The sequence below is a fragment of the Glycine soja genome, chromosome 2 (genome assembly GCF_004193775.1).
Source record: "Glycine soja cultivar W05 chromosome 2, ASM419377v2, whole genome shotgun sequence".
Classification (NCBI taxonomy): Eukaryota; Viridiplantae; Streptophyta; class Magnoliopsida; order Fabales; family Fabaceae; genus Glycine; species Glycine soja.
This window is the reverse complement of record NC_041003.1, coordinates 14,771,494-14,786,496: the sequence shown is the minus strand read 5'-3', so window position 1 is coordinate 14,786,496 and position 15,003 is coordinate 14,771,494. Positions and strand designations below refer to the sequence as shown.

The 15,003-nt window shown below is 29.7% G+C and overlaps 2 protein-coding genes across 3 annotated transcripts; one reads left to right on the top strand and one right to left on the bottom strand.

The window, feature by feature from the left end:
• Positions 1–767: 767 nt before the first annotated feature.
• On the bottom strand, positions 768–2,504 carry LOC114389661 (histone H2A variant 1). Its single transcript, XM_028350390.1, has 3 exons — positions 2,351–2,504; positions 2,071–2,191; positions 768–1,374 (listed from the first exon to the last, which is right to left on the bottom strand). The coding sequence occupies exons 2-3, from the start codon at positions 2,182–2,184 to the stop codon at positions 1,078–1,080; spliced, it is 411 nt and encodes a 136-aa protein (XP_028206191.1). The 5' UTR covers positions 2,185–2,191; positions 2,351–2,504; the 3' UTR covers positions 768–1,077.
• An 8,099-nt stretch (positions 2,505–10,603) lies between these two features.
• On the top strand, positions 10,604–12,838 carry LOC114389648. 2 transcript variants are annotated; one of them, XM_028350379.1, is made up of 4 exons: positions 10,604–10,829; positions 11,064–11,677; positions 11,765–11,957; positions 12,090–12,838. In XM_028350379.1, exons 2-4 carry the CDS (start codon positions 11,294–11,296, stop codon positions 12,590–12,592), a joined length of 1,080 nt encoding a protein of 359 aa, XP_028206180.1. In that variant the 5' UTR covers positions 10,604–10,829; positions 11,064–11,293; the 3' UTR covers positions 12,593–12,838. The 2 variants fall into 2 exon arrangements, with proteins under 2 accessions (XP_028206180.1, XP_028206171.1); XM_028350370.1 differs by having other exon boundaries at positions 10,604–11,677.
• Positions 12,839–15,003: the final 2,165 nt, after the last annotated feature.

Sequence of the window (15,003 nt, the reverse complement as noted above, 5' to 3'; positions counted from 1 at the left end):
AGAAGTACCTTTTGAAGGACAAGATTTAATTCTCAACATGTTGGTAATATTTCATTTTTTTAGTAAGCCAAGACTCACCTTTGAATTACAATATTTAATTCTCAACATGTTGGCAATTGATTTTAGTTAATTCCTAGCAAATCATAAGTCATGACTCAGTCACTTTGGAAGTTCAGTGGAAAGGTTTATTGGTGGGATCCTTCAATGACCCTAATAGGGCACGGAAGGGATGAGGTATAGATAAAGAGAAATTGAAACGAAACGTATTAAGCAAGAACTGAATCCCACCATTGAGTGTCACTTTTCTCACTTCTCATTAACTGGAGTACCAATGACACAAATCCTCAAACATTCCCCTCCAGTTTTTATTTGAGGGATCATGACCTGCGCTTAAAAGACTCGAAAATACGTAAAAGAGATTGTATTATTGAGTTTAATATTAATAAAATTGGTATTGTTAATTTTGAAGTGTGAGATAGACAAGTTGTCAATCAGATTACTGATATTTTACTCAAAAATACCATCATTTTGAGCCTGTTTGGATACAAGATTAAAAATGCTTTTGAGAGCTCCTCTACTAGAAAAAGCTCTATATTATTAAAAACTAGAGTGGAGATCTTGACCCCAAAGTGTGAGAAGTGAGAACAATTTGGTTATGTAGGTAGAACAGCGAGGGAGGTGGAAACTAATTTCGTATAGTAAACGCCAGAGCAATACTTTAAAAATATTTTAAGTAACATGGCCATAAAAAAATAACAGATCACAGATTGCAAAGATTAAAATAAAACAACCATATATGAAGGGGTCAATGGGCAACAAAGACAACAACAGATCACAGATTGTATCTAAAAGCAAGCATTGTCTAGCAATCCAACATGGTTAAAGCTCTAAAAACAGACCAACTAAAACAGTTAAAGAAAGCATTGTCTAGCAAGCAAGCCATTTACACACTACCACCTGAGTTCTAAAACTGTTAAAACAAATCCTCGTACTAGCCTACTGCTGTGATCAATTCACAATAACCACAAACTTAGTTTTCAGTAAAGGGCAACATGAATTCAGAAGGCCAAAGAGAGCTCAATCCTTGGCGGTTTTGTTGATCAAGGACTTGTGAATGTGAGGAATGACACCACCACCAGCAATGGTCCCTTTGATAAGAGTGTCCAGCTCCTCATCTCCCCTGATAGCCAGCTGCAAATGCCTTGGTGTGATCCTCTTCACCTTCAGATCCTTGCTTGCATTCCCAGCAAGTTCAAGAACTTCAGCAGTCAGATACTCTAGAATTGAGGCTAAGTACACTGCAGCTGTTGCCCCAACACGTCCATTGGCTTGGACCCTTTGTTTCAGCTGCCTATGGATACGTCCCACAGGAAACTGTTTTTCAAATCAAATCAAAAAAATTAAACTTGTCCTCTATACAATATTAGTTGGTAACTTGGTATTGTATTTCCTCTTGCATTACCTTAAATGTTTGTTAATAAAAAAAAAATAGTTGGTATTATAAAAAAAAAATAAAGCTATTTATAAAAGTCACCAAATTTATCATATATGCCAATTTGTTTTATTTTAGTGGATTAGATCCCCTCTACTAACAAAAATAACATTCTAACAAACTAACATTTGTCATAAAAAAACAACAGATATTAATTTGAAAATGTGATTCAATGACTATTAAGATCTCCTGTAAAATATCTATGGATAGACTATTTACTCAAAAATAGTAATAATAAAAAGAAAAGAAATTGTACAGACGGCTATGTCCTGAAACAATTGAAAATTATAAAGCCATTTACAAAAGGACAAGTACCTAGCAACTACAACAAAATTAACAGTCTGACAAGAAGCAACAGTTTCATTTTATTTTTTTTAATTTTGCATTACAAAATTCTTCGTACGCCAATCCAAGGAAAGACTACTACTGTAATAGTTAAATTGGGTGTGGTTGAATCTAGGGATTTGCTATCTATCGCCACCACCATGTGTTCTTTGACGCAAAAGTAAACAGAGAAGAAACAAATACGGTGGCGGCAACGTTTGAGAACGGAAAAAAGACAAAGTAAAAGACTTTACCTGGATTCCAGCACGGGAAGAGCGAGAAATAGGTCTCTTCTTGTCCTTGTCTTTGTCCTTATTCGCCGCGGTGGTTTTCGCTGCAAGAAGCCCCTTCCCTCCTTTTCCCGCCATTGCTTACCTACATTTTTCAGAGCTAACGTTTCAGGAAAAGGAACACGGAGAAATAGAAGAAACAAGGCAAAGAAGAAGAAAAATTCCAAAAAGAAAAGAAAGAATAAAAACGAATCTTGGTAGCGAAGAACAAACTTCAGTGACGAAGGGAGAGAAAGAGAGAGACCTGTGAGTGAGTGAGTGGGAGAGAAAGGCTGAAACTGAAGACGAATCTGAGAAATTACATCCAAATATGTCATTAAATGTGCTATGCGTTTTGTTTGAACTTTGAATCAAGAGGCGCGCAACCTTGCGTGGGAAAACACTTTTCATTCCCAATTTCAAAATTATTTCGCACTCTCTTCACTTTTCCTTCCTCGGCCCATCATATTTCACTCCAATAGCCCAACAAAAGGCTTACAAAGGCCCATATTTTGGTTGTATGATTCTTTTCTTCCACCGACTACCATCATTTTCAGTTTTCACCCCCCCTGTCCCCCTTTCCCGTATCTGCAAGTTTTCTTTTGCATTCAAGTTCAATGGAACGCTTTGTATTTGTTATCCGAAAGTTGGAAGAGGAATTATCCAGGGTGCTTTACTGCAATAACAAATAAAGAAAAACCATACCATCATTAAACGAGTAGTGCATTGTATCAAATTCTAAAAATACGAATTTCAATTAGTTTAATACTCAAATTTACGAAAATTTCATTTAAATTCTTAGGGTAATGAAAAATAAGAATTAAAATAATCTATTTTTACTAATTTTAAGAATTAAACAATATTTTTATAATTTAAATTACTAAAATCTTTAACAATATTTCTGAGTTTTATTAATACACGTGTTAATGCTTTAGGAAATTTTATCCCGAAAAATTTTGTTTTTTCTTTTGTGTTATTTTACTTTATATTTGTGTATTTCCTTTAATTTCTTATCATCATGATTTACTTTGAGTTTGTTTTATTGAACTTATTTGGGTTGGTCTAATAAGTTGGTAAGCTTGAGTTAGCTGCCGATTTTGGGTTGGGATTAACTGGATTACGTGGGTTCCACAATAAATTGGGCTGCTCCTAAACCATTTTGGTCCAGATAAATGCATTTACAAAACATATTGGGGATTGCTACTTCCACATGAGTTTTTACTCTTCCCACCTAATACATTTACAAAAACCATACAAAATTGAATTTTGTATAATTACAATAAACGAAATCGTAAATGCATTGAACCAGTATACATAACAGATTTATGTGTCCGTTATGTATTTGGACTTGAATACATAATGACGAGTATAAAGTAAGAGTAAAAAGTTTAACTAAAAAGAATGTGACTGCTAAAAATAGTCAATATGTGTATAATTAATTTACACAGTGAAGATTTGTAGTCGTTAGTATATTAAATAAATTATTTTAAAATTTAAAATACTTATAGTGTTAAAATAAATACTGACAAAAAACTAAGATAAGTTCATTTAAAAACATAAAGAATTAAGATAATTTTTTAAAAACATAAATGATAAAATTTTAAAAAAAAACATAATGGAGCAAAATGATATTTTAATCAAATAATTACATTACACATAATCATTAAAATTATAATTTAATATTTAAACCGTAAAGATAAATATTGTACGTTAGATTGTATACAAAAATAAATATCTAGCCATGCATTGCACGAACCTGGTAAATTACCTGTTAACGTAAGTCATGGTTGGCCTTTCAAAAAAAAAAAAAAAAAAACATAAGTCATGGTTGTGATTGCATAAAAAGAACCTGGAAATAGGTATTATTCAGTTGATACTTGACATTTGCAGGAGAAAAAAAAATTCTTTCGTAATAATTTAATTTTACCGATTTTTTCGGAATATCTCAATTCTTAATTTTAACTTATCCAAACATTAAAGTTAACAAAGTTGTCATTTGTTTTTTTTTTATAAAAAAAAAGGTTTATTCACATGTAAACATTTTGTATTTATATTTTTTTAGTAGAAAAAATAATTTATATATATTAAAATATGTCATTTTAATAAAAATTGTTTATTTTTTTTAGTAGAAAAAATTTAAATTTATTTTTTTTAGTCACTCAATTTTGAAAAAAAAAATCTTTTTATTGATTTTTTGTATTTCGGATACACAATGGTGGTTTTTTATCTTAAGAATTTTTTTAAAAAAATTAAGAGACTAGAAAAGCAAACTTGAGTCCCGATTAAGATGATGGCAAGTGTTTATTTTTTAATTTTTAAATTTAATTTTCAAAATATATATGTGTATATATCGAAAGAATGGTAGTATTTGGCAATAAATCTATTGAAATACCATAGTGGCGACAATTCGACAATGTTCTGGTGCTTGGAATGAGGTGTTATCGGGAGAATGATCAAAATCGGAGGTTACGCAGATTTGTATCTAAGGATTTTGTTGTCTGCCACAAACTCAATGCACAATGTGCTATACAATCGGTTGCAGAATACGCCAACTCGCAAAATGGCGCAAGTCTACTACACTAACACCACCTCTATCGGGACAAAATTATTGGAACAGACACACATTCAAAGGATCAAAGGTTCTATGAAGAAATTAAACATCTTAACTACAGTGCTTATTACAATAATTATATGATTTGATAAAAAAAATATTAAAAATATTGTTATAAACATTTATTTTGTATATCATTATCTTCCAATATTGTAGAGGTGGGTCCTTTATCTTGTAAAAAAACTGTTTATGATAATTCGGCTCGTGACACTATTTTATTGATACAACAACGTTTAGCACGATTGTTAAGTAAAAAAAATACAATAAAATGCTACCAATAAAGATATTCTTAAAATCATTGCATAAATCTAGAAATTTTATGCTTGAATTTTAGTATTTGCACTACTTTTCCCTTCTCATTCTGGAGAATCAGTTAACTTATGTAGTATACATCCAACAAAGGCGTAGGAGCAAACCATACCTACCAAAATATAAAAAGGTCGTGCCATTGTGGCACCAGTTACTTATTTAACAAAATACTAAAATCAACTCCTTTAACACACATTTTAATGTGAATTTAATATATTGTATGAAAAGTTAAACTAAAAAAAACTAAAACGCTGTTAAGACTTGGATGTTTCATAATTCTGTCCGAGAGTAAAAACTCTAATTACGATGTTTAGAAAAAATATTTTCTCTTATAAAAAAAAGGTAGAGTGTTGATAATATATTTTTTAGTACAATTTTAATACATTTTATTAATAAAACATATTAAAATTATAAAATCCTAAGTTAAATTCATTGAATAGAAGGTGTAACTCACAAAGTTGTATTTTTTAATGAGTTTTAACTAACAATAAAATATATTAAAAAATACATTAAAAAGTATTAAAATATATTCAAAAGTATATATTAAAATTTCTTTCATAATGTACACAAATAGAAAAACAGGAAAAGATAGACAAATAGATTTCGAGCACGTAAGGCATTATGTTTTGTTTTGACATAGCTGAAAGGTGACTAATTAATAACATGGGATGAAAAAAGAGTCTATATTACATGCCTTCTTTTGTTTGGTGTGAGAAAGGAATCAAGGGAGAGTCTTTTAGTGAGTGTCAAGCATTTTGAGTAGAAAATAGGATAAACAAACATTTTTTCTATATAATGACAAAAATATTTATATTTAATACATTTTTATTTAAAGTATTTATATTATTTTATACACATTTTTTATTAACCCAATAATCTAAAACATCACCTCAATTCTTTTCCCCCTCATTTGTTTCTTAAATCAAATATACTATAATATGATATGATAGATAATATTGTTTTTTAGGTATGTGTTTTAAGAATTTAATTTTGGTTCATGTGTATAAAAAAATATTATTTTTTGAATAAATTTTAATATCTTAGAAGATTAATTATTGATTTTTGACACAAAGATGGGCCATGGCAAGATGTCCCATCAGGTAAGAGATAAACTAGGGCATAGGGAGTATATTCATGGGCCTTACTTGAACTATGTTAGCAGGTAGTAACTGGGTTCCTTCCCGACAGGATCTCCATCAGTGAGGTCCACACCACAAACGCTAACTCTACCATGGACCATCGTCTTTCCTTTTTTCCATTGGACCCCACTTTCAAATTTCAATTTCTTCATTACGGACCGCCATTTATTACCTTCTCCTAGAGCTTCAAATGTCCTCCTCTACCAGATAAGATGATCAAGAATACAGTATTTATATCATTTTTATTAAGTAACTAAAACTTTTACCCACAAATATTTAAAATTGGTCGATTTTTATATATTGCTAGCTCTTCTTTTAACTACTTCGTAAAATTACAGATTAAATTTGTTCATATTTTAAACACAATTTTAATATTGCCTTTATTTTTTTTGAAATTTCACTTTCCTAATTATTTCACTTAATTGGTTGTTATATTTTTTACTCAATAAATAACAAAAAAACAATTAATTTAAAACGGCCTTTCACCAAAATAATCTTATCAAAGAATAAAGATAATATTATTGTTACTACTAGGATAAATACTCATTAAATTTGTTAGACACTCATAATCAAGTTCTCAAGAGATGAAAAATTAAAATTTTATTTTTGAATTTATAAAAAGTGCAACAAATTAATTATATTATTAGTTTTTTTTTTGTTAAAACAAACAGTTATGCTTATATGACACTTACAATGATGATGTGACATGCGAAAATCTTCACATGATTATCATGTGTCATTTACATAGATATTATGTGTCAAAAAATTAATTTTTAAATTTGATTTTTGAACTTAATAACTTCCTAACATTATAGTCCTTGTAAAATTCAATCACTTACTCATATTTTGGTCCATAAATTAATTATGTATTGTCATTTTGATTCTTGAAAGTATTTGTGAATTTTTAATTAAGTCTAACACTACATATATATTATTAGCATAATGATAATAAATAATATTTGTTTATAGTAATAACAATTATTTATAGTGATGAAAAATAATTATCCAAGTATATAAATAAAAAATATTGTATTTTATATTTGAAATCACAATTAATTTATTTATTATGTTTTATTGAGTTAAAATTCTAACAAATAATACTTAAATAGTGACAAACATATAAAAGTTAAATTAGTTTTTCACAAGAATCAAATTAAAAATACATATTATGTAAATATATAAATATTAACAAATAATTTATTTTTAAAAGTCAACATATTTATTTAATTGAAGAGGAAATTAAAAGTAATGAGATACCAAATAGATCATTTTATTTGACAAAAAATTTAGACAAAATTATATATTTTTAGTTTTTTTTATCTTTTATTTTGTAGATTTTGCATAACTAATATAACACGTGAATTATGTTTTATATTCAATTTTATAGGTCATGCATATTGTGTACTTCAACATAATGAGTGACAATTATCTTTTCCATTGAGAATATAATGAGTGAATTATACTTTAGACTCAATTTTGTAGGTCATATATTTTTAACTTATAATAGGTCATGTTTTTTAATAATCAATCATCAAACAACCATATGAAAACTTCAAAAGGGTGTATAAGGAAAATGGTTTTAATACCTTTTATTTTTCTTCCTTTTGTGATTATCAAGTTTTTTTAAATGCCTCTTCGTCATTAACATTATTTCACAAAATAGATTAACTAATTAATTAATCTAACCTTCTGCATACTAATAATATGTAAGATAATGTCTTAAGCCTTATAGAATATAGTTAATAATATCCTAAATTTAACACTTACTATTGCAATGCAATCACTCATAAATGAGTTTTACATTTACAGTATAATTTATATGACAAAATTATAGAAAAAAATAGAATTCAGAGAATATTATAATGGTTATGCTAATAATTTTATGTCACATAAAACTTAATTAAAAATTTAAAAGTATTTTTAGGAACTAAAATGATAATACATGTTAAATTCACAATCAAAATGTCAATAAGTGATTAAATTTAAGAATTAAAATAAAGACAAACTATCAAATTTAGAAATCAAATCCAAAATCTAACATTTTGACACGTGATAATCAGATAAATAATACGTGAATATCACATGATAATTGTTATTTGTCATTATCCAAGGTATCATACTAAATACAGTGTTTGAATTAATAAGAAAAATTAATAGTAAAACTAATTTATTGTATTTTTGCAAGTTTAAATTTAAAATTTTAAGTTTTTATATTTCATATAGATCTAATTATTTATGTTTAATAAATTTCAGGATAAAAATAAATATTTACCGTTAGTATTATGAAATCGTCATCATTCATTTGTCCTTTTTCTCAAAACAATTTTTGTCTATTTTCTTGTTTACAATAATCATTGTCTAGAAAATTTTCCTCTCCTTCTCTCGTCGAAAAAGACACTTATCTTTGTTTCACCAAAAGAGAGAGGAACACGTTTTCACGAACCCAACAGTTTTAAATATTTTAACTTTTTTTTTTTTATCAATTATGCTTGGTTCAAATAATGACTTTCGTGATTTTCATTTCACAACAAACAATCCAACGGCTTAAAACTACAATGTTACCCGTGGCGTCATTTAGAAGGACATGTCAACGTCGTGTTTAAAGAAGGGCCACATTCCCTGCATTATTATTATTTTGTTCCAAAAACAAGTGCACCCGTATTTCATAGATCTCAATATTCAAATAGTACTTAGAAACAAAATTATTTATAGATTACTTAATAATAAGATTTTTTTATGAATACATTAGAGGTGTCAAGCCTACTGTTAGTTGATATTTGAAACCCAGCAATCCCCCTTGAGATGTCTTTCATTTTGTGGCTTGCTAAAAGGAATCGACTGCTTATTTTTGACAAAGTTGTTTTTTTGAACAAGAGTTTCCTCTGCCCTTTATGTTCAAATGAGTCTGAGTCAAATGCTCATTTGTTCTTTTATTGCAGGAAATCTCTCCAAGTTTGGGCTCACATTCGTGATTTGGCTCCTTTCCGCTTTCCGCAGGTGTTTCACTCCTTTACCGCGCATTAATGACTCTTTAATTAGGGGCAGATTAACATCAGGTGTTCAAAGAAAATTACATCGTCTGGCTATAGCAATTACAGTCTACTGGCTTTCTAGGAACAAATTGATGTTTGAAAATTATCAATTTTCTGTCATAGAGGTTATTAGCAAGATTAAGTTTCTTATGTATAGACAAGCGCAGATTATGTCCCGTTTATTATTGTATCATTTTGGGTTTAATATAATTTACATTTTTTTCCCAAGATTTTTTTATGGACCGTGAAAATTAAATCTACATATTTTAGGATAAAATCATGGTTAATTAAACTCAAATACTTAAAAATGAGAAAAAAAGTTGGGAATATGGAAAACAAACAATTAAAAGTTGAGAATATGGGTTGCACTTACCATTTAATAACTCTTTCTTTTAATTTAGATTATAAATTTTCAATAATTATAAAGAGAAACGTTAATAGCAGTTTTTTTTATACTTGAGTTCAAAATAAATACTTTCACATAATATTTTTTGCATGCAACAATTATTTATTACTCAACACTCCGACAAATGCAAACCAGCAACTATTACTGTATTTTCCTATCAATTAATACACATTGCTTAACGGGATAATCAAGCCTAATATTATTATAATAATTAATTTTTATCCGATACCATATTGAAAAATTAGTATTGCTGAAAAATTGATAAAATAACACTAATAAAACTATATTCTATTAATTATATATTATTTACTTAAGATAAAAATAGAATAAAAAATTAATATTATGTTTTTTAATGCTCTGAAATATCAAATAATATATCCATTATTTTGAAATGCTTTCTCTATAAAATATTAAGAAAATTAGTAAAATAAAATAAAATTATGAGAATATATGATTTCTGCCTCAAACTAAGACTGCATTAAAACCAGCTGAAAACAGAAAATTAATAAGTTATTTTATTAAATTATAATATTTGGTAAGATTATATGTTGAAAAATCTAGAATATGTAAAATTACATAAAATAATAAAAATAATAAAATTTTAATTCAAATAAATATTTTTAAAGAAAATAGAAAATTATTTAAAAAAATTAATGTATTAAACAATCAAACAAATTTTTATATTAATAAAAAAATTAAAAATTAATTAAAACATTTTCACAAACACACTCTATACCCCACGCACGAAACTGAAAATGGTTTTGGAATTGCCCCCGCCACTGTCGTGACTCGTGAGCCTGCTTCCGAAAAGCATCCGCATCACGAGGACATTTTCGGCAATTCCCACCCTCGGCCGAGATCACGAACCTAAACCCGGTTCAAAAAACCTCGACACGAAAACACACTTCACCATGACGCTTCTCGTATTCCGCCACGTAGGATCACACGTGGCACTTTCATTCCTACGTCTTCCCATTTTTTATTTTTTTTTGGCTTCGTTGCCTTTAAAATAGTCTTCGCTTTCTGATCTTCTCTTTATCCTCTCATCTCCTCTCGCCGTCTCCTGCACGAAACCCATAACCTCACGCAACCAAACACGCCCTTAGCTCCAACCCATTCCCCTCGTCATCGGAAAATTCAACCGCCACGCCGTGAAATATGGAGGCTCCGGCGGTGGTTGGCGATCTTGTTGGGATCCAATTGACGTTGTCGTGCCGCTACTTGTTTGGGAACTCTAAGCGTATCTGGTAGTACAAATACAATTACAAACCCTAAGCAAAAGCGACTTTACTTAGCATAGTTTTCAAGTTATTCCATGCTTCATCTCATAACCCCGAGGCAGATTATTATCACCATATAATAATACGAGAGGGAAAAAAATTTCCAAGAGGCTTGCTCTGATTTCAGCTTCTACAGTTTTAGCAGAGAACATTAATTTTTATTTTCATTTCTCACTTTTCACTTTTTTCCTTTTTCTGTAGTTTTCTGACTTTCTTCGTCTTCAAATTTTAAAAACGATGGCGAGAATCGAGAAATGTGATACCGCAGAACTTCAGAGGTTTAATTGCTTTTTACACAGTTCTGTCTTCTGAGTTCTGACTCCAATTATTAAAATTTAAGTTCAAGAATCCGTAATGGAAAAGACGAACAAGTGAGAGTGTGAGATTCTGTTCTGAGTCATCTTTGTGTTGTAATCGCGAAACCTTTTCCGATGAAAATTCAGCCAATCGACTCTCAGGTTCTGGCCGAGGGGACTCAGCTTGAGCTCGCCAAGCCGGTTGTGAAGTCGCGGCTGAAGCGGCTCCTCGAGCGCCAGTTCTCCGGTGTTCTTAGAAATTCGGCGCCGGAAAAGATCGCCGGAGACGATGAAACGCTTAACGGCTCCAATGATTTTGAGCCGAGCTCGGCGTGTTTAGCGAAAATGGTGCAGAGTTTCATCGAGGAGAGCCACGAGAAGCACTCCGCTTCACACCACCGCAACCGATGTAACTGCTTCAACAGGAACTACGACGACAGCTCTGACGAAGATTCGAACTCGTTCGGCGGTTCCGGCGACTCCAATTTCTCCTCCGGCGAGGCGTGCGAAACTCTCAAAGTAAACGATAGTTCAAGCAGGTTGTGTAATTCAAAGCGTTCTATAGAGAGAACAATTCTGAAACGGTTTTTTTTCCGTTTTCGACAGGGTTTGGTAGCGTGTGCCAGTGTGCGCGAAAGGAATTTGCTTGCGGATACCGCGAAGATCGTTGAGAAGAATAAGATCTGCAAGCGCAAAGACAATTTCTGCAGAAAGATCCTCACGGACGAATTGTTAACCCTTGGATACGATGCCTCAATTTGCAAATCTCGCTGGGAAAAATCTCCCTCATATCCCGCTGGTACTTTAATTTATCTATTTCACTCTCTTCTAGCAGCTATCAATTCGAATTATGTTAATTAATTGAGTGAAAATTGAAATCAGCATAAGATTTTATTGTATTTAGGGATTTAATTTAATTGATTTTGTGCAGGGGAATATGAATACATAGATGTGATGATGGGGAAAGAACGAATTCTAATTGACATTGACTTCAGGTCAGAATTCGAGATTGCTCGATCCACGAAGGCGTACAAGACGATTCTTCAGAACCTTCCCTACATATTCGTTGGCACGTGCGAGCGGTTGCAGAGCATCGTGGCGCTCGTGTCGGAGGCAGCGAAGCAGAGTCTGAAGAAGAAGGGAATGCACGTGCCGCCGTGGAGGAGAGCCGAGTACGTGAAAGCGAAGTGGCTCTCTCCTTACACGCGCACTACTAATTCTGCGAACGATATCAAAGAGGAGAAGAAGAAGGAAGAAGAACAACAACAGCTTTTGAAGGAGAATTTATTCGCTGCGGAGTCAGAGAGTTCCGGCGAAGATAACACGGCGGTGGTCGAATGGAAGCCACCGGAGCTGAAACCTAAGGGTTCGCTTTCCGGCGTGAAGGTTGTGACTGGTTTGGCGGTGGCTTTTCATAATGACAATAACCCATAAAATTTTGAATTTTTTTCGGCTTTTTCTATTTTCTAAAGTGAGGATTAAAATCTATATAACTATATAACTGTAACAGTTCTGTGACTTCTATCCCCTTCTGTTTTTTTTTCTTACACACGGGGTGGATTTGACTAATATCAATAAAATAAAGCTGAAATATAGAAGTGATATACATTACGGTGAATTGTTCTATGTTTTGTTGAAGTTTATTTCTATTTCTGATGAGATAGGAGACAAGTTGTTTGATTCTGTTTGTATTGACTTGAATTCTTTCCTTCAAGGAGAAAAAAAAAAGTTAGTTGATGGATAAATTTGTTGGTAGCTTGGTGCAGTTTTAGGTGCCTTCGCGAAGAAATAAAAAATAATAATGTAATGTGTTAGCGGTTGACAATAATAACAATAACGTATGTCTTACATTAAAATAAAAGATTTATTATCATAATATATATTACGAAAATAAGTTTCTTGTAATTTTAATTTTAATTATTTTTTATCATAGGATAATGGTGGATAAGATGTTGATAATTTGGATAGACCAATATTTATCTAATGCTCTTTCTTAGATAAAAATTAATATTTTTTTTATTAAATTGTATATATAGATGATACATGTCTAACAATAAAAAAAATTTAAGAAAAAATATGATAATGTCTTTTAATATTAGATAAAAATTAATATTTTTTTTTATTAAATTGTATATATAGACGATACATGTCTAACAATAAAAAAAATTTTAAGAAAAAATATGATAATGACTTTTGATATAAGATTATTATAGTAAATAACAAGTTATTTATTAATTTTTAATTTGAAACACATAGTGTATTAAGACATTAGTTAAATAAATATTAGATATAATTAAATATTTTTTATAATTAATGATTAACGAGAAAAAATATTACATTATTTTTTTATTAGTTCTTTTAAATAAAATATATTAATTTTATATTATCCGAACACTAAAGAATATTACTAGAAATTATCTTTACTATGATCAATTTAATATTATAAATTATCTTTACTATTAAATTAATTATGATGAATTTAATATCAGTTTAGTATTGATAAATTACACTTTAAAATATCACCTGTTTCAAATTTCGTCATTATAATGTTTAGACGTTATTATTGAGCAATGGATAGAATAGATCGAAAACACTCAAAACAGTGAGATTCAGAACTCTTTTCCTTTTTAATTATGTTATTCTTACATTGTTTTTTTATATAAAAATATAATATCACTTTTCTTTATTATTTTATCATTTTCTCCTTTTGTTTTTTATATGCGAAATTATTATAAAATACTTTTTCCTTTTTTCAGGCTTGGAATCGTAATCATACTTCAGGATACTACAGTTTCCACCGTTTACTGCAACCTACTCATTTCGCTGTGCTTTTCTTTTCAGTTCTTATAATTTTTTAAACAGAGGCTGTTTGCCTTTTAAACTTTATTTTGTCGTTTGTGCGCCTCGTACCAAATCGAGTGGTTCCACGTAGTGATCCAGAATTAAATCGTACTCATCTTTTCATTTATTTATTTATATATTATTTATTACCTTATTATTTGACTATAGTTCTGTACAATTGCAGACAATTGCTTTGTATTTTAGCCGCGTAATAATTAATTTACTTATAGTAATCAATTCCAGATGGAGCACATAAACTTTTCTTTTTCATAAAAAGAATAAGAAACTGCATATTCTCTTCTTCTTCTTCTTCTTTTTTTTTTTTTTTTTTTTTACAAAGAAATAGGTAGATGTGCTAGCTCTCTGACTGTGACACACAAAAAAAAAACTATTGTATTATTACAATTAATAATTGGGACTAGTAGTATTTGGTGGTTGGTACTAGAACTATCCATTTCTCTCGTTATGAAACTATTTTCATATCAATATCACCTATTAAAGTTTGAAAGGTTAAGTTATTTTATAAGGAAAAATGATACTTTGTATTTGTATACTACTCCATGGCACATCTATATATCTTGAGAGATCAAAGAAAAGAGGAAATAGTGAAATGATAAAACAGGTATTGTAATTAAGAAAGTAAAAATAAAAATAATAATTTTAAAATGTCTAAATATCATTCTTGGATAAAATTTTAAAGAGTCATAAGTACAATTATAGAGTTTGTTGGAGGTGCTCTCCCCCTATTATTTTAAGAATCACTAATTACTTTCGGAAAGAAACATCTCACCTACTCTATTTAGCCCATATAACTCTGTGTTTTAATGTGACTTTCAAATAGTATTAGATAATAGAAACAATAATTTGCTCATATGATCTCTGTAGAGATAACTAAGTATATTCCTAAAAATTATTATTATTATTATTATTATTATTATTATTATTATTATTATTATTATTATTATTATTATTATTATTATTATCTTAATAGTTTAGAAGTTATC

Coding starts and splice junctions, on each gene's coding strand:
- LOC114389648 (XM_028350379.1), top strand. CDS start 11,294: ATGAAAATTCAGCCAATCGACTCTCAGGTTCTGGCCGAGGGGACTCAG. Junction 11,678..11,764: donor AGGCGTGCGAAACTCTCAAA/GTAAACGATAGT, acceptor CGTTTTCGACAG/GGTTTGGTAGCGTGTGCCAG. Junction 11,958..12,089: donor ATCTCCCTCATATCCCGCTG/GTACTTTAATTT, acceptor GATTTTGTGCAG/GGGAATATGAATACATAGAT.
- LOC114389661 (XM_028350390.1), bottom strand. CDS start 2,184: ATGGCGGGAAAAGGAGGGAAGGGGCTTCTTGCAGCGAAAACCACCGCG. Junction 1,375..2,070: donor CTTCCCGTGCTGGAATCCAG/GTAAAGTCTTTT, acceptor TTTGAAAAACAG/TTTCCTGTGGGACGTATCCA.